Source organism: Carex rostrata, chromosome 5 (assembly GCF_964058835.1).
Source record: "Carex rostrata chromosome 5, lpCarRost1.2, whole genome shotgun sequence".
NCBI lineage: Eukaryota > Viridiplantae > Streptophyta > Magnoliopsida > Poales > Cyperaceae > Carex > Carex rostrata.
In genome coordinates, this window is record NC_135922.1 from 5,200,261 (window position 1) to 5,223,975 (window position 23,715).

At 29.9% G+C, this 23,715-nt stretch overlaps 1 protein-coding gene across 1 annotated transcript; it reads right to left on the bottom strand.

The window, feature by feature from the left end:
- Window positions 1-510: 510 nt before the first annotated feature.
- LOC144554365 (caffeoylshikimate esterase-like) lies at window positions 511-9,205 on the bottom strand. The gene is made up of 8 exons (XM_078302690.1): window positions 8,962-9,205; window positions 8,786-8,879; window positions 8,624-8,656; window positions 2,867-3,013; window positions 2,597-2,727; window positions 1,601-1,738; window positions 1,209-1,307; window positions 511-1,043 (listed from the first exon to the last, which is right to left on the bottom strand). The coding sequence occupies exons 1-8, from the start codon at window positions 8,980-8,982 to the stop codon at window positions 693-695; spliced, it is 1,014 nt and encodes a 337-aa protein (XP_078158816.1). The 5' UTR covers window positions 8,983-9,205; the 3' UTR covers window positions 511-692.
- Window positions 9,206-23,715: the final 14,510 nt, after the last annotated feature.

Genomic DNA, 23,715 nt, shown 5'->3' on the forward strand with positions numbered 1-23,715 from the left:
TAATAAATAGCAAAAAAATTCCAAAAAATGTAAAATTTGGTCTGCAACCACGTTTTAATATAGATTGAATATCTAACGGTTTGGATCGACGATTTGGACTTTGAAAATGAAAAATAACGATGTTGTAAAATGTTGTAACTTTCAAGTTGTTGTAAGTGGATCCCTCCTCATTATATATATACTAAGTTTTATGCTTACATATTATGTTAACATAAATAATATAGGCCAACATTTAGGCCCAAAATTAATTTTATATGAGCCTGTCATGGAACCCATAAGAGGCATTCAATAGTTCAATACATGGAAAAAAAAATTCATTTTACAGTAAAGAGCTATGTTGTAATCTCATGGGCCAAAGCCCATTATCAGCCCAATTTAAACCACATTTTTTCATGTTCTGGCATTGTAAACTTTGTATTAAACATTATTAATGCCTAGGTTAATTTATACCAATATTAGTAATAGCAACAAATTGCAAATCCCCACAGCTAAATTTAAAAAAAAAAAAAATGTTTTCTGCAAATTATCACTAACGGTTGTGAATTTATCATGATTAATGAACCCCTTCTAATCTAGGCTCATTACAATATGCTTGTATTTCTATACCACCTATTATTCTTCTTCTTCAGAGGTGTTCGACAAAATGTCCATAGCCATTGCTATAGTAGATGACACAGTCAACCCGGACCCGCTCACATAGCCGAGTGATGCTGAGTGCGACCCTTTAACCCGCAAAGAAACCGCCTCTGATGCCTCTTGTCAAATTCAGGACTAACAATCTCACCATCACTTGGTTCAATCACAACCTCACGGGTTCGGTCAGAGGCCCATTTGAAGCTCCTTTGGTTGAGCCAGGCAATGATGTCAGCAAAAACAAGTCGCACATTGTCGTCGGGTTCGCCAGCTGTCAGCCCATGCCACATGCTCGGGTATAGCTTTATAGTCTTGTCAGAACTGCTTGCTCGCTCGTATAATGCACTGCTTACTTCTGGGTCAGTAACAGTATCGGCCTCCCCGTGTAATACAAAGAATGGTAGCTTCACCTTTTAATATATTAATCAAATATGTTTAAAAGAGAAACTAATAAACAAAAAAAGTAAAAAAGTGAACATTAACAAATAAAAATGCAGCTGCATATATAATAGGAATTCAATGAATTAAAATATAGATTGCATGTATTTAAATGAAGAAAAGAGAGAATGCTATACCTCTGATAAGCTATCCTCTACGTACATACTTGTCCGAAGCAATTCAAGTGCCGTCTTTAGTCTTGGCTTGTCTTGGTATATCAATTTGTTGGTTCTTATCTGTCAAAAGAAGAAAAACAATATATAGAATAGGTACAACATGTTTAGGTGACCTCAGTTTTAAGACTAATTAAGTCATGTGTTACAAAAATCCATTATTAAATTTCTGATAAAACTTCTTTCTAGAGGAATCTTTTTTATTTTAGTGTGACTACATATACCTTCTATATCATAAATAATACCAGTTAACAAAATAAACAATAAAAAATAGAAAGGAAAAAACAGAATTTGACCACACAAAAATTATATGCTCAAATAGCAATGGAAAACAAAATATGAGAAGTAAGAAGGACCTTTTCGCGCTTAATCGGGTCTTTAAAAGCTGAGTCGATCACATCCTTTGTCGGAACAATCTTCCATTTTGGTATAATTTCTTCTACTTGTGTCAGCAATGAAATCACCACAGGATGCGGCTTCACCTTCTCCGATATCTATTAATAGAGGGTAAAATGGTAAAATGGGAATTTTGTAAATTTAAAATGAGTTTTAATAGAAAAGGCAATATATTGGCTAAATTTGTGAGTTTTCGAAATTTAGAGGGGTAAATATGATATTATAAATTTTAGAGGGGGAATTACGTAATTTTGAAGTTTTTGAGGGGTATACATGAAATTCCCCCATTTTAATTGAAGGTGAAACCAGTAGTTACAACTATCAACTATAAATACCAGTACACAACCAAATATATGCAAATAAATCAGAGGTAATAACTGTTATTTGCCCTAGTATTTAAAACTTGCACCAAACCTCTGACTTTCTCTTGTTCTTTTTTCCTTTGAATAAGCAGGTACTATTGACAAATTTGGCCCTCTTTCTAGAAAGCTCAATTTTACTGGTGCTTCTTATGTTAATATAGTATCCATCAATTTGTATTTATATTAAGAGTGAGGCTATGGTACTATGCATAGCGCATATTGGTCCGTACTATGGATCAATATCTCCATTTTAAAAATCCAAAACAGTCAATCCGAACCGTTCAACATGATTTTCATATAAAAATATACTTGTAGATCAAATTTAAATTTTTTAGAATTTTTTTAACTGTTTTTTTTCAGATAGATAGAAAATTCAAAAGTAGTGATTTTCTACTATCTAAAAGTAGTAAAATAATTCTAAAAAATGTAAAATTTAGTATGTAAGTACATTTTCATATGGAGATCATGTTGAACGGTTCAGATCAACTAATTGTACTTTAAAAATGAAGTTATTGCTCCATAGTATAAACCAATCTGCGCTATGCATAGTACCATAGCCTCATTCTTTATATTAATTACACTATGTATATATACCTTACACATGGGGGCCACAAGAACAGCACCATCCCAGAAAGTGGGGTCCTTTCTATGAAGCAACAATGTCACCGCACCGCCCATCGACTCTCCGTACAGAAACCGACTCTTTCTTCTATTCTCCTCCTTATCTGTCTCACATTTAAATTTCAAAATTCAATTTTAAATTTATACAAATGTCAATAAATGAGTCAATTAAATATTCTGAGAACAGATTTAGCATTGTTTCAAACTAAGAAATCATTTTTTTTAAAGAAAAAAAGGAATTACCACAAATTGATTTGAAAAATCGGTCACAATCGGACACGATATGATCGAATTTCCTGATGTAGCACCGGGCTCCCATGGATCGGCCATGACCCTCATAATCGATGCCATACACACTGTACCCTACTTTCGCGAGTGTTAACCCGCACGCTGCCACCACAATAAATCTCGACCGTCAGTTCCTGATCATGTGCTTCTAAAGTAATAAGAATCATAAAACCATCATTTATTTAAGCACATCACTACTTTACCCTTGGAACAGGTGCTATGTAACATTTGTTTTTTTTTTGTTCTTTAAAAGAGAATAGAACACAATCTGAAATATTTTTGTAAAAATAAACTTTTGATATTAGATTTAGGTTACCTGAATTGATTAATTAGCAAAAAAAAGTATATAATTTAATACAGTAGTATTCATGTAGATGAATATAATGAAACATTAGTATTCATGCGGTTGATATTTAAAATCTTGATGCCATTGAAAAATAAAATCAAAATGCTACATTATTTACTTTTACAACATGAATTTAAAGATATAGAAAAATTTTAGGGGATGTATTAATTTAGTTTCTAGAAGCTTTAATTATTGGAACTTTTAGCAACAAAGAAAGATGAAGACATGCTTGTCAATATCTTAAAACAGTAATAGAAAGTTTCAATTCTCTGTTGTCAAAAACAAAAAGGAAAATTTTAAATATACAAATCAGAGAGTCTATGTCTTAGCAATAGCAATTTTGGGAGAACATGGAAAACATTAGTTGGGAGATTATAATATAAAATATATATATATATTCCTTGACCCCTGAAAAAACAACATTAGAAATGAAAATTGTTTATGGTGACTACATGAGAAGATAAGATACCCAAATATTCCATCAAAAAAAAAGATACCCAAATAATAAATGCTTTCACACTGCCTGACAACCAACCAGTATCAGATTGTGGGGCCCACCTTGAATAGAAATTTGTGGGCTCTACTATATATATATATATATATCTCCTTCAGCAAAACAATGCAAATAAGGGCCCATTAATTGTGGGACCCACTACATGTATTTCCTTGTTTCTGTGCCTTATATATTATGTGGCAAAAAATGACAATGGAAAGATACTTGCAAACTAAATTTATATAAAGCACATCACAAAAGTTGACATAGTGCACCTACTACTTGGAATGATTTATTCTTTTTTGCTTTCCATACCTTCCAACCCATTTTTTTGTTGTAGTTATCCATCTGAGGTTTATATTAATTAGTTAACGTTGAATGTGTCTAGAAGAAAACATTATGATAACGATATTAAACTAGATTTACCAAAAACAAACATTAACTAGGGTTTGCTTGGGTGTTTAGGTGTGTGTGCCTTTAAGAAAACTTCAAATTAAATAAGAGCAAATTGATAGGTGATATATGACAATTTTTCTGGTTACCTAACTCACCTTATTTTGTTTTCATCTTATTCAACATCAAAGGACATAATAACAAAACATGAGAAGAAATATTTAAATGAGGTTAGGAATATGCACCTCTTGACATAAATTAAGAGACCAAATAATATTATTTTTTTTAATGATAAGAGACCTAATAATATATATATAAAGAGAGATAGAGAGAGATATGGGCTATGGTACATTGCAATGTATAGCCTGCTTTGTACATTGAAATATAAATCACGTGATTCAAAATCCAAATAACCGATCCAAACCGTTCATCTTGTTGTCCATATTAATATGTGTTTGGAGACCAAATTTTACATTTTTTGGAATTTTTTTACTATTGTTTTAGATTTATTGAAAATCGCTGTTTTTTTATGGTCCAGATTTATCTAAAAACATCGATTTTCAATAAATCTAACAAAATAGTAAAAAAATTCCAAAAAATGTAAAATTTGGTCTCCAAACACATATTAATATGGACAATAAGATGAACGGTTTGGATCAGTTATTGGACTTTGAATCACGTAATTTATAATCCAATGTACAAAGATGACTATACATTGCAACATACCGTAGCCCATCTATATATATATATATATATATATATAGTGTCTGAGTTCAAAATTACAAATTGAGATTTTATGCCAATAGAAATTTAATCCCAAAATTCTCCTTTGAAATTTATAGCTTTATCCTTTTGTTTTATTGTTTATTTACTAAAATATCTCTGTTCTCAATTCTCTACTATCAAGAGATCATATATTCATCAGTAATAACTACAATAATATAGAGAAAATACAACCTACAAATAAATAATGTATATATTCTAAATCTAGCTGGGACTATCTAGTTCCATGCATATGTTTCTCCTATACTATAATACATGATTTCATCTGTTATTTTAGTTCCATTTCAATTTGTTTCCAAGCTAACCAATGGATTGAGTTGTTGGGCTAAAATTATATAATGTTAGCTAGAGCCAAACCAATTGATTGGATGGGTAGTTATTTTTTTTTTAATAAATATATATATGTGAGGTACACCTTTCATGTTTTCATTTAGTTAACCTTACCTTTTGAGAGCTATCAATTGATTGGATCATTTGAACTAATTAATCAACGTATTAGGTGATGGATTTTGCTTTTGTAAGCAATTATCATCACCATTATACAATAAATATTCATGCATACATGGAGCTGACAAAATATGTTCCATCTAAAATTAGCAACCCTTCTCCACACAATTCGATTCAAATCCGACTCGATTCCAATTTTTTTGGAAAGTCAAACTGTCTCGAATTCTCTGAAAGACGATCCGAAACCCAACATGATCTGACCAACAATTCTCCAAAGTCAAATAGATCCGACTCGAACAAAATCTGGCCCATATGATGTCACTTCAAAAGTTATAAATCTTACTCGACCAATCCAACCCGACCCGAACCCAACCTAACCCGATTATTTGAAAAATCAAACTAACCCAAATCCGACCAGTCCAAAATCGATCCAACTATACCAGAACTAAACAACCGGAAATCTGACCCAATCTGTTTTGACTCGACCCATGACCCAACCCAACCCGCACCTGACCCGACCCAAACAATCTGATATTGTCACCTAGACATAGCAATTTGGGAATTGGAGCACCATTTGGAGCATTTAAAGACAATTGTCTGAAGTTCACAAATTTTACTAGACATTGACAATTACACGCATTGACAGAATACTCTCTACAAATAGACGTACACAGTTGTCAGCGTCCTTTTGTTAACAAAATTGTGATTCAATTTTCTTTTTCTGATTATATGAATGCTTAGATAAAAAAAAATTACGGCTATATTAGAAAATATTAAATTGTCATATTATATATTTGATTAAGCTTAATTAGGTGCAATAACATTTAGACATGTAAATAGCGCGCTGTCCTCTTGAATTTCTGATATATTCCTATAACATCATGACATAAAGATTGAATCTTTATAAACATTTAGACATGAATTTCTGATATATTTCTAGAAGAAAACATTATGATAACGATATTAAACTAGATTTACCAAAAACAAACATTAACTAGGGTTTGCTTGGGTGTTTAGGTGTTTGTGCATTTAAGAAAGCTTCAAATTAAATAAGAGCAAATTGATAGGTGATATATGACAATTTTTCTGGTTACCTAACTTATTCTGTTTTCATCTTATTCAACATCAAAGGACATAATAACAAACATGAGAAGAAATATTTAAATGAGGTTAGGAATATGCACCTCTTGTCATAAATTAAAACACCTAATAATAATATTTTTTTTAATGATAAGAGACCTAATAATATATATATATAATGTCTGAGTTCAAAATTACAAATTGAGATTTTATGCCAATAGAAATTTAAGCCCAAAATTTTCCTTTGAAATTTATAGATTTATCCTTTTGTTTTATTGTTTATTTACTAAAATGTCTCTGTTCTCAATTCTCTATTATCAAGAGATCATATATTCATCAGTAAATACAGCCTACAAATAAATAATGTATATCTAGTAACATGCATATTTTTCTCCTATACTATAATACATTATTTCATCTGTATTGTATATATACCTATTGTTGCATATATGTATGTACCAAATAAAGGTTTGTTATTTTAGTTCCATTTCAATTTGTTCCAAGCTAACCAATGGACTGAGTTGTTGGGCTAAAATTATATAATGTTAGCTAGAGCCAAACCAACTGATTGGATGGGTAGTTAATTTTTTTTAAATATATATATATATGAGAGTGGCTAATATGCTTTCGGTAGCATATGGACCGAAGTGCTATCGGTACAAATTCGATTTTTCAAAATCCAAACGGTCGATCCGAACCGTTCATCTTGTTCTCCATATTAATATGTGCTTGGAGACCAAATTTTACATTTTTCTGAATTTTTTTACTATTTATTAAGTATTTTACAAAATTGTTGATCCAACGGTGGCTGCTGATTTTACTGTTTTGTTAAGCCACCGTTGGATCAACAATTTTGTAAAATACTTAATAAATAGTAAAACAATTCAGAAAAATGTAAAATTTGGTCTCCAAGCAGATATTAATATGGAGAACAAGATGAACGGTTCAGATCGACCGTTTGGATTTTGAAAAATCGAATTTGGACCGGTAGCACTTCGGTCCATATGCTACCGAAAACATATTAGCCACACACACACTCTCTCTCTCTCTCTCTATATATATATATATATATATATCAGGTACACCTTTCATGTTTTCATTTAGTTAACCTTACCTTTTGAGAGCTATCAATTGATTGGATCATTTGAACTAATCAACGGATTAGTTGATGGATTTTGCTTTTGTAAGCAAATATCATCACCATTATACAATAAAATTCATGCATATGATTGAGAGCTGACAAAATATGTTTCAAATCCGACCCGATTCGACTTTTTTTGTAAAGTCAAAACTGACTCGAATTTTCTGAAAGGCGATCCGAAACCCAACATGATCTGACCCGACAATTCTCTAAAGTCAAATAGATCCGCCCGTATGATCGATGTCACTTCAGAAGTAATAAATCTTACACAACCTAAAGAACTCGATCAATCCAACCCGATCCGAACCCAACCTAACCAGATTATTTGAAAAATCAAACTAACCCGAATCCAACAAGTCAGAAATCCAACCATACCAGAACTAAACAACCTGAAATCTGACCCAATCTGTTTTGATTCGACCCAGGACCTAACCCAACCCGCACCTGACCCGACCCGAACAATTACAACCATTGATAGAATACTCTCTAAAAATAGAGTACATAGTTGTTAGCGTCCTTTTAATATCAAAATTGTGATTCAAATTTCAATTTCTGATTATATGCATGCTTAGATAAAAAAAAAATATGACCATATTAGACCTTTAATATTAACTTGTCATGGTATTTGATTAAGCTTAATTATGTGCAATAACAAACCTAAATTATATGGCGATAATTAAGAGATATATAATTTATTTAGTTGGTTTTAAGGATAGTGTATTGTAATGTTATTTTTTTAAATAACTAAAATTAATTAAACGATTAATAAAAGAACAGAGATTTCGTAGGTACAAATTAGCTCTTAATAGGGATTCTAAATAAAAAAATAAAAAAAGGATAAATTTATCTCTGAATCATGTGTTGCATGAGTTGGATATATAGTTTTCCAATTTAATTCCTAGTTTCTCTCAACAGAAACTAAATTTGAATGGCATCTTTAACATTCACAAAAATAGTTTAAATTGTGCAAATTAAGTTTGAAGAGAAATAAATATAAATAACTGAAAAATGAAAATATAAAAATCTAACCTCTCATAAAGTCACTGCATTCCATCCCATACCCTGTAATATATATAATCAATAAACCATGGAAAAATAACCCATTAGAAAAATTAACAAAACTAATTTTATAATAATCAACTAATAATAAAAAAAATTAAGTATTTTTCTTGAATCAATGAAACAAAGTACCATGACAGAGAAAGACAAGTGCTTTGGGAGAAGAGGAGAGAGGTACCCATCTACATGTAAATAGCTGAACACCTCTTGAATTTCTGATATATTCCTATCACATCATGACATAAAGATTGAATCTTTATAAACATTTAGACATGAAATTAAAAAGATTAGAAGGAATTAGTGCTTACCTCTTGATAATCCACCTCCATTTCTGATCATAAAGCAATGAACTTTCAAGTACAAACAACCCAGAGAGAGAGAGAGAGAGATGATTTTGAAGAAGAACACAGAGTGGAGCCCCTAAAGAATAGTTCGAAAGGAGGAGACAAAATAAGATGGGAGAAATTAAAGCTGCATAGTCATGTTATTTTAATATTGAAAAAATGAAATGAAATAAAGCGTGTGCAGCTCGGATTACACGTGCCAAGCATCCATTCACATGAACCCTTTTTTAATTTTTAATACTTTGAAAGGTTTGTAACATCTCCAGTGCAACAGAATTGGAAGCTCTCCAGTGCATTGGGTTGAAATTTTTAAGGATTTATTTTTTTTTAGAAAAAATGGATGAAAATGAAATTTTAGAATTTGAATAATTCATATTATAAATAGGATTGTTCATTTGAATTATAAATTTGTGTTATGTTTGTTTTTGGTTTTGGATTGTTTTGTGTTTGAACCAACTTAATTTAGATATGTTTATATTTTGTAATGGAGTTGGCTACGGTGCTATGGGGTTATGAATATTAATAATAATTTATAATTATACATATTATACAAAATATTTTGCAAAACATTATAAGAGATAGGACAACAATACACTAGAAAAATGTATGTTACCGTTTCATAAAATAGCTTTTAACTTTTTTTAATCAATTTTTCAACTTTTCTAGTCACTTCATCATTTTAAAATAATTTTCTCAATTTAGATGAAGATCACTTTCTTTTACCTTATTTTATTTGGATTATTAATTAATGTATGGACTTGTAAAGACCTCTACATATGAATTAAGACAACCAAATAACAACCTTATAGCATAAATTAAAATTAGTTTGTATTATAGAGTCTGGTTAGAATGATATCAGTGTCATTTCGATCTACAAGCACTAATTGATTTCAAATAACGATTTCAAACCATTTAAACTGATCTACTTCATTAGTTGTGTGTTTAATTTATAATTTTCCAAACTAATTTATTATCAAGTAAAGCGGTAAAATATTAGAGTTTTTAAGTTAATTTTAATGCATTTATTTTTCAACATTTTTTACCACTTGACTCGGTATTTAAATAATCCAAAAAAATAAAAATTCACTCATACAGTAAATAAGTTTGAACGATTTGAATTCGTCATTTAAAATCTATCCATTAATTTTAAAATTAATATCATACAACACTAATATCATACAAGTCAAATTCTATATTATATAATGAAATAGTTTTGCAATTAAGTCAACATAGCAGATCAAGTTGACCAATAAATACAACCAAACCGACTAGAGAAACTGGAGAGGATAAAATGGAGGGTATCACTTGGTTTGTATCAGAGATTTTAATGGTGATGCGACCAGCGGTGTACTCCAAATCCCCAATCCCTATCTTATCCTTACTCTATCCCAATTAATAACTATGTGATTGGCTTCTAAACTTAAAATACATTTCTTTACAAACAATTGCTATGCTCACTTAAATTTCTACCCCAAAGTTATTGTTGGTCAATACAAAGTAAAATTAAATTTTAAGTTTATGTGCGATTGTTTTAATCCGTAGATAAATTAAGAAGGCTTAGTTCAGAAGTAGAGATGCCTTAAAATTTAAGTAAGAGATTAAAATTCAAACAAAAGGAAATTTTTTTTTCCAAATCTTTGACGGTGACTTATTAATCCTCGCTAAAGAATCAGTGTTTGAAAAGATTAAAAGACAATGAAAATTAAATGAGACTAAAGAAGCTCTAAAAAAAATTAATCCGAGGTTGTTGAACAATTCTAACTTGACTTTAAACATCTACAATCTGTAATCACATCTTTACACAAATTGTTTTAATAACCATATCTATAAAAATAAAATTTACTCAACTTAGTTTTTTACGAAAATTATAAGTACCAATATACAGGGGCGGATCTACTGTAGCACAGGGGGGTCAGCTGCCCCCCGCTGGATTTTCAAAAATAGTGCTAAAAATCTGCTTTTTGGACCTCTGCCCCTCTCTGGAATTCAAATTGCCCCCCTGTAGCCCATTTTGGAATTCTAATAGACGGAACGGAGCCCATATAATCTCTGAGCGAAACAAATTAGCGGAGCCTAAATAGGCGTTGATCCCAAATAGCGAAAATTAGTTGAACCAAAATGTTTTTATTTTTTATTTTTTTTTAATTCAAAGGCAGAGGATGCCAAGTTGAACCAAAATGTTGATTTCAAATTCCCTATAAATATTGAATTGTTGATTTTTTTTTCAAGTAATTTAGGATTTTTATTATATTTATTGGTATTTTTTTTGTTATGTTGAATTGTACCCGATAAGCTATTGGGTTTGAACCCGATAAGCTATTTGCATCCGATTATTGCCCCGCCCTGACAAAAATCCTGCGTCCGCCCCTGCCGATATACGGATAGAGTAGCCTATTAGATACATAAAAGAAGGTATCCATTAACCTATTCGGTACCACCTCCATGCTACATTTTTTCTTTGTTATTATGTAGAGATGTCGCATAAGAAAAAATTAAATTGGAACTTACTAAATAAGTTATTGGATACTCCTTTTTATGTACTAAATATGTTACTCGATACTAACAATATTTATAAAAATAATGAATATTTTTATGTACTAAATATGTTCTCCATATTAATATGTCCTTGGAGACAAAATTTTACATTTTTCTGAATTTTTTTACTATTTATTAAGATGAATACAAAATTCAATGGTCTGTTTGAACTTTTTTTACCATTGAATTTTGTATCCATCTTAATAAATAGTAAAAAAATTCAGAAAAATGTAAAATTTTGTCTCCAAGCACATATTAACATGGAAAACAAGATGAACGGTTCGGATCGACTGTTTGAACTTTGAAAATAAAAATATGTTCATTTTACAAATAGGTCCTTATGTCCATAGAAGCCTTTGCCTAGAAAATAACTATAATTGTTCAGATCTATTTATAAATAACTCATACCAAATGGACCAGCAATTATAACATTCTAAAACTTATGTAGCAACTAATAATATAGTACAGCCATAATAAATTACTGAATCAAACAAGAATGTTGACATATATAGATCACATCTATGTTTTTGTCATTTCAGAAAAAATATAAAAATATGCTTCTTTTTCACTAAATTTTTCACAAATTTACTACATTATTTTTTCACTATTTTTTTCTCAAAATATCCTTCTTTTTCTATACTTTTCTCAGAAAAAACATTATACAAATATACTTAATATTCAAAAATGATTATGAAATAATACTTCATTCTTATATTTTATCCCAGCCAACAAAACCTAATTAAACCAGATGAAAAAAAGATTGTAATTCTTCTATTCATCTCCATAGCCAAACTAATCAATATGGTTATAATTGCAACAGATCAGTACACCTGATCAACTCAAGGTAGGGGTGAAAACGGAGCGGATTCAGAGTGGATAATGCTGATACCAAATTTGTATTCGTTTTCGAATGAGCGGATACAAATAGTAAACGGATGTTAAAATTTAAATCAAATCCGTCTTAAACGGATACGGATACAGATACGGATACGGATACGGAGCGGATAATATACGAATAAGGATTCAAATACAGATACAAAACAAATAATTATCGGATAATTGAATCACAATTGAATTTTAAGATGTAATAATAATTAACAAATCTTAATATAAAAATAATGAATATTGTCCATTACTGGTTCGAAGTTCCAATCAATTCAGTTTTCTTTTCTATTTAATTATAAATCCGTTGGTATCAATCAATTTAGTTAACAAGCAATCAGAACGTTAGTCGAAATGTCGAATAAAACCTCAGCATGTGGCACAGAGTTTCGACAAATTAATATGACTTGATTTTTCACGGCATCATTCAGTATGCACGTGATAAGCTATCCAGATGTCCGGATATCCGGATCAATTAGTCCCACAATTTATAGAAGCTACAGTTTATAACGAATGCGGCGAGTAAATAAGGAAGCGTATTCTGTGCGGAACTTTTAATTTAGTCCATTCGTTTTGGGTTCGTCATGGAAGGATTCAATTAAAAGCTCCGCAAATTTTGAGAATTTTTTTTTTTCAATTCGGACAAGATCTGATCTATTTCGTCCGATTTAAAACGAACGGACTAGATTAAAAAGTCTGCACAGCTCCGCACGGAAAAACTCCGCAGAGAATACTCTTCCAAGTAAATAAGAGGCACTCGTAAGTTGGTTTCGGATCCTACAGATAATGCGGATATCCGCTCTGTTTATGCTGTAGTATCCTAATTCAAATCTGGTTGTTTTTTTGGTATTGGATATTTATCTAGATCCGTTTAATTTGAATCCGGTTGTTTTCTTGGATATTTATCCAGATCCGTTTAATTCAAATTAGGATATTGATCGAATAAAATATTCAGATCCATTTAATCCGGTTGTTTTCTTGGCATTAGATATTTATTAATCCGAATTTGGATATTGATCGGATAAAATATCTGGATCCGTTTAATTCGAATTCGGATATTGGTCGGATACAAAACGGATAATTCGGATCCATTTTCAGCAGTAACTCGAGGTCAAGAAAAATAAATTTTTGTGACTACAATTTAAACAACTAAAGAGAAATGACTAAGTAACCCAAATGAATTAAAAAAAATCCCAAGAAATTCCAATTCTAACATTAAAAATAGCAAAAAAAACATGTTGTTTCAAGGCCTTAGTGGGCTGATACAAATGTGCTGGTAATTAAGGTGCATTTTTAGTCCAAAGGTATACTAATTTCCATATATTCCTTTCCAACATGCAAAAAAAAAAAAAAAAAATTCAAGTAACAATAATATTTTTGGGCACAAAGAGAAATCAGGATACTGGTATGGTAGGTGAAAATAATAAAGAATGGGATAGTGATACGCTATTTTTTTTAAGAAGAATCAGGCTAGCTTTTTACTATGCTTATACTGGCAATTGCGTGTTTGGATTGCCTTCAGTTTAATATATAATATACCACCTTTATATATACAATAATTCATTTGCAATCAACTTGGCTTTGAACAAAACAACAATTTGCAGTATACTTTTTTGAGTGAGGTTATGAACTTATGATAATATTTATATTACATTATTACATAAGGATGGATCTATTTATATCTTCTTCTTTTTTTGACACCGGATCACATTCTATATTTTTAAAATTCAAACAGTCGATTCAAATCGTTTAACATGATGGATATATTAAAATGTATTTGTAGATAAAATTTTACATCTTTTAAAAAAAAAATACTATTTATTAAGATGGGTATAAAAATTCAATGGTCTAAAAACAACGATTTTGTAAAATACCTAATAAATAGTAAAAAAATTCAAAAAAAATGTAAAATTTGATTTGCAAGCACATTTTTAATATATCCATCATGTTGAACGGTTTGGATCGATTATTTAGACTTTGAAAACTTTGAAAATGTAAGGTATAATCCGGTGTCGCCACAAAATAGTGTAAGGAGATCCCTCCTCATATTACATATATATCGATATGTGTTATGAATTTTTATTTTTATTTTCATTCTTCAAACAATCATTTCGAAATATTAAACATGATTTTCATATGAAAATATATTTAAAGACCGGCTTTAACATTTTATAAAATATTTTATTATTTTTTAGATATATGAAAATTACTTGATTTACAAATTCCTAGCCATCTGAAAGTAGTAGTTTTCTAACTACAAAAAAATTAGTAAATTTGGTCTAATAAATTTCGTATTTATCTCTAAATACATTTTCATATGGAAAGATGTAAATATGTTATTTATCCATATTTAATGTAATTTGATAATTTATTTAATCGAAACTAAAATACCTATAAAACTAAACTATTACTTTTTAAACATTTTGACAAAATATTAAGGTTCTAAATAGCACACTATAGCAGCACTATAGCTCCGTTATAGTGTTTTCGGACCATAAAAGCTATGACGATATTGGTACTATATAGTGTCCTATTCCACATTATAGTGACATTATATGAGCATACCTTCGTTTTTTTACCCATTCATGCAGCTATATATGACGTGATAAACGCTATTTAAATTTTTATAAATAATGAATAGAAAGTAAAATTTTGACAGAAATATAACAAAAGAAAAATATCAACCAAGCAAAAATAATGAATAGAAAGTGAAAGATGAAAACAAAAAAAAACATCACTTTATAAATAATTTTGATAAAAGATTACATATTTTCTTCTAGAATAAAGACAACTTCTCTGACTATAAAGCTATACTTCATCTTCCCTCTCTATTTTTATCTCAATAATTATTTTCTGCTTCTAATCAAACATAATTACAAAATTAATTTTGAAATAAAATCGAGGAATTTATTTTATTACGAGCTATATTCCAGTCCATTCAAATTAAATGTATGGTGCAAAAAAAATGAGGGTGAGACAATAATATCCTAATAGAATGAAATTAAGGATAAAAAATATTATTACTTTTACATAGTAAATTAAATTTAGGATGTGTTGTACTGGTTGACGACAAACACGTTATAATTATGTTATAATCAAGTAAAAAATTTATATACAATCATGTGGCTTTACAAATAATCACGATACATTAGTCACATTTGATCACATTAGTCATATTTGAAACACACTAAGTTATTTTTTCCATAACATTGATGATGATGTGCCGTATCATACCATTTCTCTCTACATCTACATCGACGGGGACTTTTATGAGAACAGTCGTCATATCAATCTTGTTCTATTTTTTTTTTTTGTTGTATGTTGACAATATAGTCGCCAATCTTATTCAGTTCAACTGCATTCTGATAGAGTGAAAAAAAATGTGTCGTGTCGTTGACTAATATGCTGTGACTTTGATCTCATGCTGTGTTGTGCCGTGCCGTGATCAAGTTAAATTTTTCACGTACCGTACCGTACCGTGACTAAAATATCAAGGAATGGTCACGGCATGTACATGAATGATCACGCCACATGAACATGCCGTGACCAAACGTACCTCGTGTGACTCGCGTGACCATTTAATCATAATTTAAGTTAGTTTATTCAAGATTTATCATTTAATTAATATTTAATGGTCCTAATTACACATGACTCGCATGACTAGATCTTTCACGTGACATGCCGTGCCGTACTAAAGTTTCAAAAGATAGTCACGGTACGTGAATGGTCATGGCACGGGACACGCGAGTTACGGCACGTACGTATATGACACGCGTGTTGTGCCGTTCCGTGATATAACCGTGCCATTCTGTGACGGAGCCGGCTTCGCCGTACCATTTTTCCCGCTCTATGCATTCATGTGTTGTATAATTAGCTTCCGTAAACATCACCAATTATATCATTAAAAATAATTATAGTACAATCATTATCCGATTTTTATTAATATCTTCGATTAGATAAAAAAAAATACAAAAATACCCTCGATCTTTTATAAAAAAAATGGCCTGACCGCCAGGATTCTTGGCTATTGACGTCTATGAATTTATAATGAATTAATTAAATGATACGTTGAATTGAAGCAATCTTAATAGGCCCCAGTGATGACTATGATATATGATGCATCTATAATAATTATATCCAGTGATTTGCTTTCTAGAAATGTGTATATATATATAATAAGGTAGTTGGTGACAATAACTAGACGCTACATGCTATAACAACTAAACAGGATCTTTGCAACTTTTATATATTTGATGGTCCTTATTGGATCATCATAATAAATAGTAAAAAATTCAGAAAAACGATGGTCCTTATTTGATGGTCCTTACTGGATCTTTACTATTTTGTTAAGCCACCGTTAGATCAGCGATTTTCAAAGTGGCTTAATAAATAGTAAAAAAATTCAGAAAAATGTAAAATTTGGTCTCCAAGCATATTTTAATATAGAAATTGACTTCAACGGTTCGGATCGACGTTTTGAACTTTGAAAATTGAAAAACGAATTGGTAGCACCAAAGCTCAGAAACTACCACTTTGATCTTAGCCAACCTCTCTCTCTCTCTCTCTCTCTCTCTATATATATATATATATATATATGAGTAAGGCTTGGGTGCTATGGATAGCATAGAGGGCTACGGTGCTATGGCTCAATATTTGAATTTTCAAAATCCTAACGGTCGATCCGAACCGTTCATCGTGTTCTCCATATTAATATATGTTTGGAGACCAAATTTTACATTTTTTGGAAATTTTTTACTATTTTTTTAGATAGGTAGAAAATCAAATATCTGAATGGTGTAGAATTTTTTAGATCAAGTGATTTTCTACCTAGCTAAAAAAATAGTAAAAAATTTTCAAAAAATGTAAAATTTGGTCTCCAAACACATATTCACATGGAGAACAAGATGAATGGTTCGGATCAACCGTTAGGATTTTGAAAACTCGAATATTGAGCCGTATCACCGTACCGTAGCCCTCTATATGCATGTTATCCATAGCACCCAAGCCTTACTCTCTCTCTCTCTCTCTCTCTCTCTCTATATATATATATATATATATATATATATATATATATATTATATTAGGTATATTATGGTACGTTATCAATCATTTTCATTAATATATAATAAAAAAAATTATATGGGGTCCTAGTGCAGCATCCTGTATGAGGATGATTGAGAGGGATTAATATGATGATCAATCTGTTCCTCTCTTGTGGAGTTGTGGGTAAGAGAAAAGGGAAAAAAAAAAATTTCTGTAGAAATTAATAAAATGAAAGAGAGAAAAAACAGAAATGGTATATTAGGTTTTTGATTGATAGAAAGATCGGTAGGATTTCTAGCGATTCTAAAAATAAAAAAGTTTAGATCGGTGGGAATTCTACCAATCCAAACCATTATTCATTTTAATTTCTCTAATATAATATAAAAATATTTTACAAAAATAGATAGAGTATCTTAAATTTAGACATAATAGAAATATTATATCTTTTTTTTTAAAAAAAAAGTATATTGTACTAGAGATTTAATAGAAGAATTCTCTCTATCTATGTATCAAATTAAAAAAAAAACTATGTTTAGATCGGTACAATTTCTACTGATCCAAAATTTTTTATTTTTAAAATTGATAGAAATTCAATTAATTTTTCTATTAATAAAAAATTTGATGGACACTTTATATTTCTCTCACTTCCTTTTTAAAAAAATCTCAAAGAAAAGAGAGCAATATCCCAAATGAATGCAGATTAATTGGTTTGGTGATATTAGCTGAGAGTAGGTATGTGGGCCTAAAATGAATTATGTGAGGAGTTTGTGGATGGCATGCATGTGGGCCTAATATGACTAGTTTAATTTAATTGGGTCTGTTGTTTTTCTTCATCTAACAGTTTAAATTTTTTTCATACTTAAATTTCAAGGAAGATCAATAATTAGATGAGAAAAAACATGTTCTTGCCTTTCCAAGAAAAAGAAAAAAAAGATTTCATTCCATTCAGTTGGGTCTTCTATCTTGGGTATTATATCGGCTCAGGTTCTATTATAAATTTATAAGCCACGAGCCCGTATCTGACCCTGCGGTACTTGATTGCATCATGTTAGTTAAAACTGAGCCGGAAATATTTAAAGCCTATTTATAATATAGGAAAATATTTGAATTTTGTGCAAATTTAAATTAAACTGTATTGATCTAATTTGATTTTTGTAGGACACATGCCTCCTCCATACTATATATTTGGTTTTTGAGCTTGTATTCTTCTCTTTGAAAAATAATGCAAATATTTTCAAATATATGTCCATCGTTTTATGTCATTAGCCAATTTCATAAACTTCTTTGTACGTAGGATCTATATATCAAATTGTATGAAAAAAAAAAAAAAAAGATTGATCTTTTCGGGACTTAAAAAGAACGAAAATATTTAAGTTGACCAAATTAAAGGCCTCAAATGTGTCAGTCCAAATAATGAGCCTAAACAATACCAATTGATCTAACAAAGAAATCAATTCAAAGAAACTAAAAACGGGCCGGGCCTTTATAAGTTATCGGCCCATATTAAATATAGGCCTTTTATTTTATTTTTTTTGCATGCAACACTTGCTCTAGTTAAATTTGCTCTTGTGCATTGTAAAATTGTCAAATGTATTATATGCTTTTCAGCTTTTGTCATGATTTAATTTCAGCAATAAATAGGCAACTGCACAAATGTAGTATATGTTTTTGTCAAATGTTAACTGCACCACAAGACCACCGCACATTATACGCACAGTGTTACCCCCCAAAAAAAAAAAAAAATGATTCATGACACATGCATCAAGTCACGCTTTTAAATGAGAAGCACATTTATTAAGGTCAATGCCTAGGGGTGTCAGTGGCATCCTTTTATCTGTTTATCTAAGTCGTTTTGTATTTGAAAACATGGATAAGAATAAAACATTATTTTCATTAATTTATTGGGTACATATACGAATAAGGGTAACGATTTTTTTTTTCTGTTATCTTACCCGTTTTCGTATAAGATAATTTTAAAAAAAAAAATATATATATATATATATATATACAGAGATAGGCTAATATCAAAACGTTTGCACCAACCCCTCCCGTGCAACCAAGTCATTTTCCGATTTGCAAAGTCCAAACGACCGATCCGAACCGTTAGATGTTTAATCCATATTGAAATGTGCTTGGAGACCAAATTTTACATTTTTTGGAATTTTTTTGCTATTTATTAAGATGGTTTGAAATCGCTGTTTTCCAGTGGTGCAGAATTTTAATAAAAACAGCGATTTTCAAACCATCTTAATATATAGCAAAAAAATTCCAAAAAATGTAAAATTTGGTCTCCAAGCACATTTCAATATGGATTAAACATCTAACGGTTCGGATCGGTCGTTTGGACTTTGCAAATCGGAAAATGACTTGGTTGCACGGGAGGGGTTGGTGCAAATGTTTTGATATTAGCCTATCTCTCTCTCTCTCTCTCTCTCTCTATATATATATATATATATTTGTATGAGGATGATACAATAAAGTTTTTTATTTTATTAAATTTACATAGTACAAATTAGTTGTATTTATTATTTTTTTTTTCTTGTTTTGAAAAATATTTTATCGAAAACACAAATCAAAATGTCAATGACATTTTTTTTATTCGTTCACCAGATCAGTGCCGTATTTGAAAACACGAGTAAGGGTAAAGATTTTTTTTGTTATTATAACGGATACTGGTATGAAAATACCTTCCACCCGAACCGTATCGTACCCATTGACACCCCTAAAAATGGCTCTATTTTTTACATCTACCGTATTGTTATTTATTAATTTTTAATAACAAAAATTCTAAAATTTATATATCAAAATAAAATTGTTAGATGTGATCCGAATTATTTTCTTTACATGCACATAAAAATTATCGCTTTTCAATTTTGATTTTATATGAATTAATAAGTTGAAAAACTAGTGTTCATAATCTATCCACATTGGTGTATTTTTACAAAGCTCTTGATACTAATTAAAACGTTGTGATATTTTACATGTGTGTATAGAGAAATAGATATAGATCATGTCTAACTATTTTATTTTAACACTTAAGTTTTAAATTTTAAATTATTGTCATTATAAACTCTTATTTGATAGTGATATATTTATATTTATGAGGACAGCTCAAATATCTCATTGCTTTCATGCCCCAATCATGTTTCACATCTTTATTTCCAATTTTAAAATTCAAACAGACAATCTGAACTGCTCAACATGATATCCACATTAAAATGTATTTGGAAATTAATTTATATTTTTTCAAAATTGTTTACTATTTTTGCAAATAGATACAAAATCACTGTTTTTTTTTTTTAAATTGGACCATCTAAAAAACAGTAATATTGTACCTGCAACATCTATTTCAAATATTCAGCGATATTGTTGTAACTAATTAAAAGATTAAAATTGTAAATGCTCCATCATTTTAAGAAAATGTAAACAAAATTTTAATAAATGGGGAGTTTATTGGTGCTTTTATTGATAAATCGTTTAATTTTTTTTTTCAATTTAATACAAACTTAATATAAGCTCTGTTTAATAATTAAGTTGAGGTACATTCAACAAAAAGCTTAAATTCATCCAAGATTTTGCTTTGTCTATTATATACATTAATAATTAACACAAAAATAGAAACGTAATTACCAACCAATTATTGTATACTCTTTCTGCCACAAGCAAATTCAAAATTGGCAGTGATCCAATTAGCTTTATTAGGCAATTAATTAATTATGTGTTGTGCTATCATATATTAATGTCTAATTAATATTTGTATCATAAAAATAGAAAACCATAGAGAAGAGAAGAGAAACACAAACACCCCTTCTCACTCAAAAGTCCCTTCAATTCAATTCCATCCATCCATCCATCTTTCTCTATCCCCCGTGATTCTCTCTCCAATGCTCTCCTTTCTTTTCTCTATTTCCAACGCAACAGAGAAAAAGATGGATGGAGAGGGAGAGGGAGAGAGAGAGAGAGAGAAGAACATTGATATTTATTCCCACGCGCCCGTCAAACACTCGTCTTATTTGTATGTCAATCGCATTGCGTGTGATTTCAACCTTATTTATGATTTTTATTCACCCCCTTTTACATGTACTTTTTATTTTTTATTTTTTATTTTTTCCCATTCCACCTTTTATTGAATTCGGATTAAGATAAGGTAACAGATAGGGTGTTTATTAGTTCGGTTCAATAATATCAAAATAAAATGAGGACGGTTCAAATGCCTCCATTTTTTGTGCTTTCATCGTGTCTCCATTTTTAAAAATTTAAATAACTCAAAGTTTAAAACTTAAACAACTCAAAGTTTAAAACTTAAACATCAAAATAAAACTGTTAGATGTGATCTATATTATTTTCTCTATGTGCCTATAAAAAATTATCACATTTTGATTTTGTTTTTATATGAATCAATAAGTTGAAAAATCAACATATAGAAATTATCCACATTTGTATACATTTTTACAAGCTCAAGATGACAATCAAAACAAAGTTGAAATGCCATAATTTTTTACATGTGCATAGATAAAATGATATAGTTCATATTCAACGATTTCATTTTGAATTTTAAGATTCAAATTTTGAGTTATTAAAGTTTTTAAAAATGGAGGCATGATGGAGGCACAAAAAATGGAGGCATTTGAACCCTCCTCAAATAAAATATGCAAACTAGATTTTTATTCGCTTTTTATACAATATAATTGAACCGACTGAAATAAACTTATCAATCGATAAATCATACTGAATAAATTAAAATAAGAATATCAATCATAAATAAAAATATTTTTTTGTTTATTTTGGAATTTTTAACATGGATTTATAATTTTTATTTGGTTTTAGTCTAATCGGTTTTATATCAAACCAACTAATATACATTATGATGTAATTTTTATTATTTTTTAAAATGGATTTTATAAATGTTTGATTGGATGGCGAACATGTCTAAAAATTTCGGTCAGATCAGCCTAACCAGTTTTAAAAATTTCAAAATCGACCGAACTATTAAATCGGTTTTAGAAAATAAACAAAACCAATCCATTTAACCGGAAAACTCAAACAGGAACCAATGAACTGAACTAGTTTGATTTAAAACTCAAACATTATCAAACAGGAACCAATGAACACCCCTAATCATAATCATAGAATCATGTTAGATCCTAATCATTTAATTTAAATTTATATGAATTTTAAAGTGTGTTCTTCTTAATCTCGAATTTTGTTTTTGGTAAAAAAATAATATGTACCTCTTTGTAAAAATATGATATTTATCATCACACTTGCAATTTAATTTTAGGATTTATAGGAAAATTCTAGCCAAATTAAATTAAATATTATCGCAATTTGATTTTTACTTCCAACTCACAATGAAAGATACAAAAGCAAATATGAATCATGAATTTATAAAAATATATATATATTTTAGGTTACGCGGGTTAGAGAATCAATATACTATTATGGTTTTGTATAGTTATATGTAGCTAATGAATTAACTCATGACATAAGAAACATGACACAGCTGGCAAAGCACTGGACACGGCACAAGTCATTGCATGTACACGTGTTTACATGTTGTAAATTAACGTTGGTCTGAAGGATGGCATTGAAAGATACGGCTTGACACGGAAAAATTAAGTGTCGAGTACGGCATGAACAAAGGACATATCCAAAGTTAGACGTGTCACAACGATCGAGTACATTATATATATATATATATATATATATATAGAGTACGGTTAACGCGCTTTCTCTAGCATATGGGCCGAAATGCTTCCAGTGGAAATTTGAAATTTCAAAATCCAAAAAGTCGATCTGAACCGTTCATCTTCTTCTCCATATTAATATCTGCTTGGAGACCAAATTTTACATTTTTCTGAAATTTTTTACTATTTATTAAGCCACTTTGAAAATCGCTGATCCAATGGTTTTACTGTTTTGTTAAGCCACCGTTGGATCAGCGATTTTCAAAGTGGCTTAATAAATAGTAAACAATTTCAGAAAAATGTAAAATTTGGTCTCCAAGCAGATATTAATATGGAGAAGGAGATGAACGGTTTACATCGACTTTTTAGATTTTGAAATTTCAAATTTTCACCGGAAGTATTTCCGCCCATATGCTAGAGGAAGCGCGTTAGCCGTACTCTATATATATATATATATTTTTTTTTTTTCAATTTTCCTTCACTACTATTTTCAACTTTCTTTTTGTTAAGATTTTTTTAAAAATATATATTACAAAAAATTAACACCACTTTCAAACACGTTGGTGTCACG

Coding starts and splice junctions, on each gene's coding strand:
- LOC144554365 (XM_078302690.1), bottom strand. CDS start 8,982: ATGGAGGTGGATTATCAAGAG. Junction 1,739..2,596: donor TTGTGGCCCCCATGTGTAAG/GTATATATACAT, acceptor CTCTATTAATAG/ATATCGGAGAAGGTGAAGCC. Junction 1,044..1,208: donor TAGAGGATAGCTTATCAGAG/GTATAGCATTCT, acceptor ATATATTAAAAG/GTGAAGCTACCATTCTTTGT.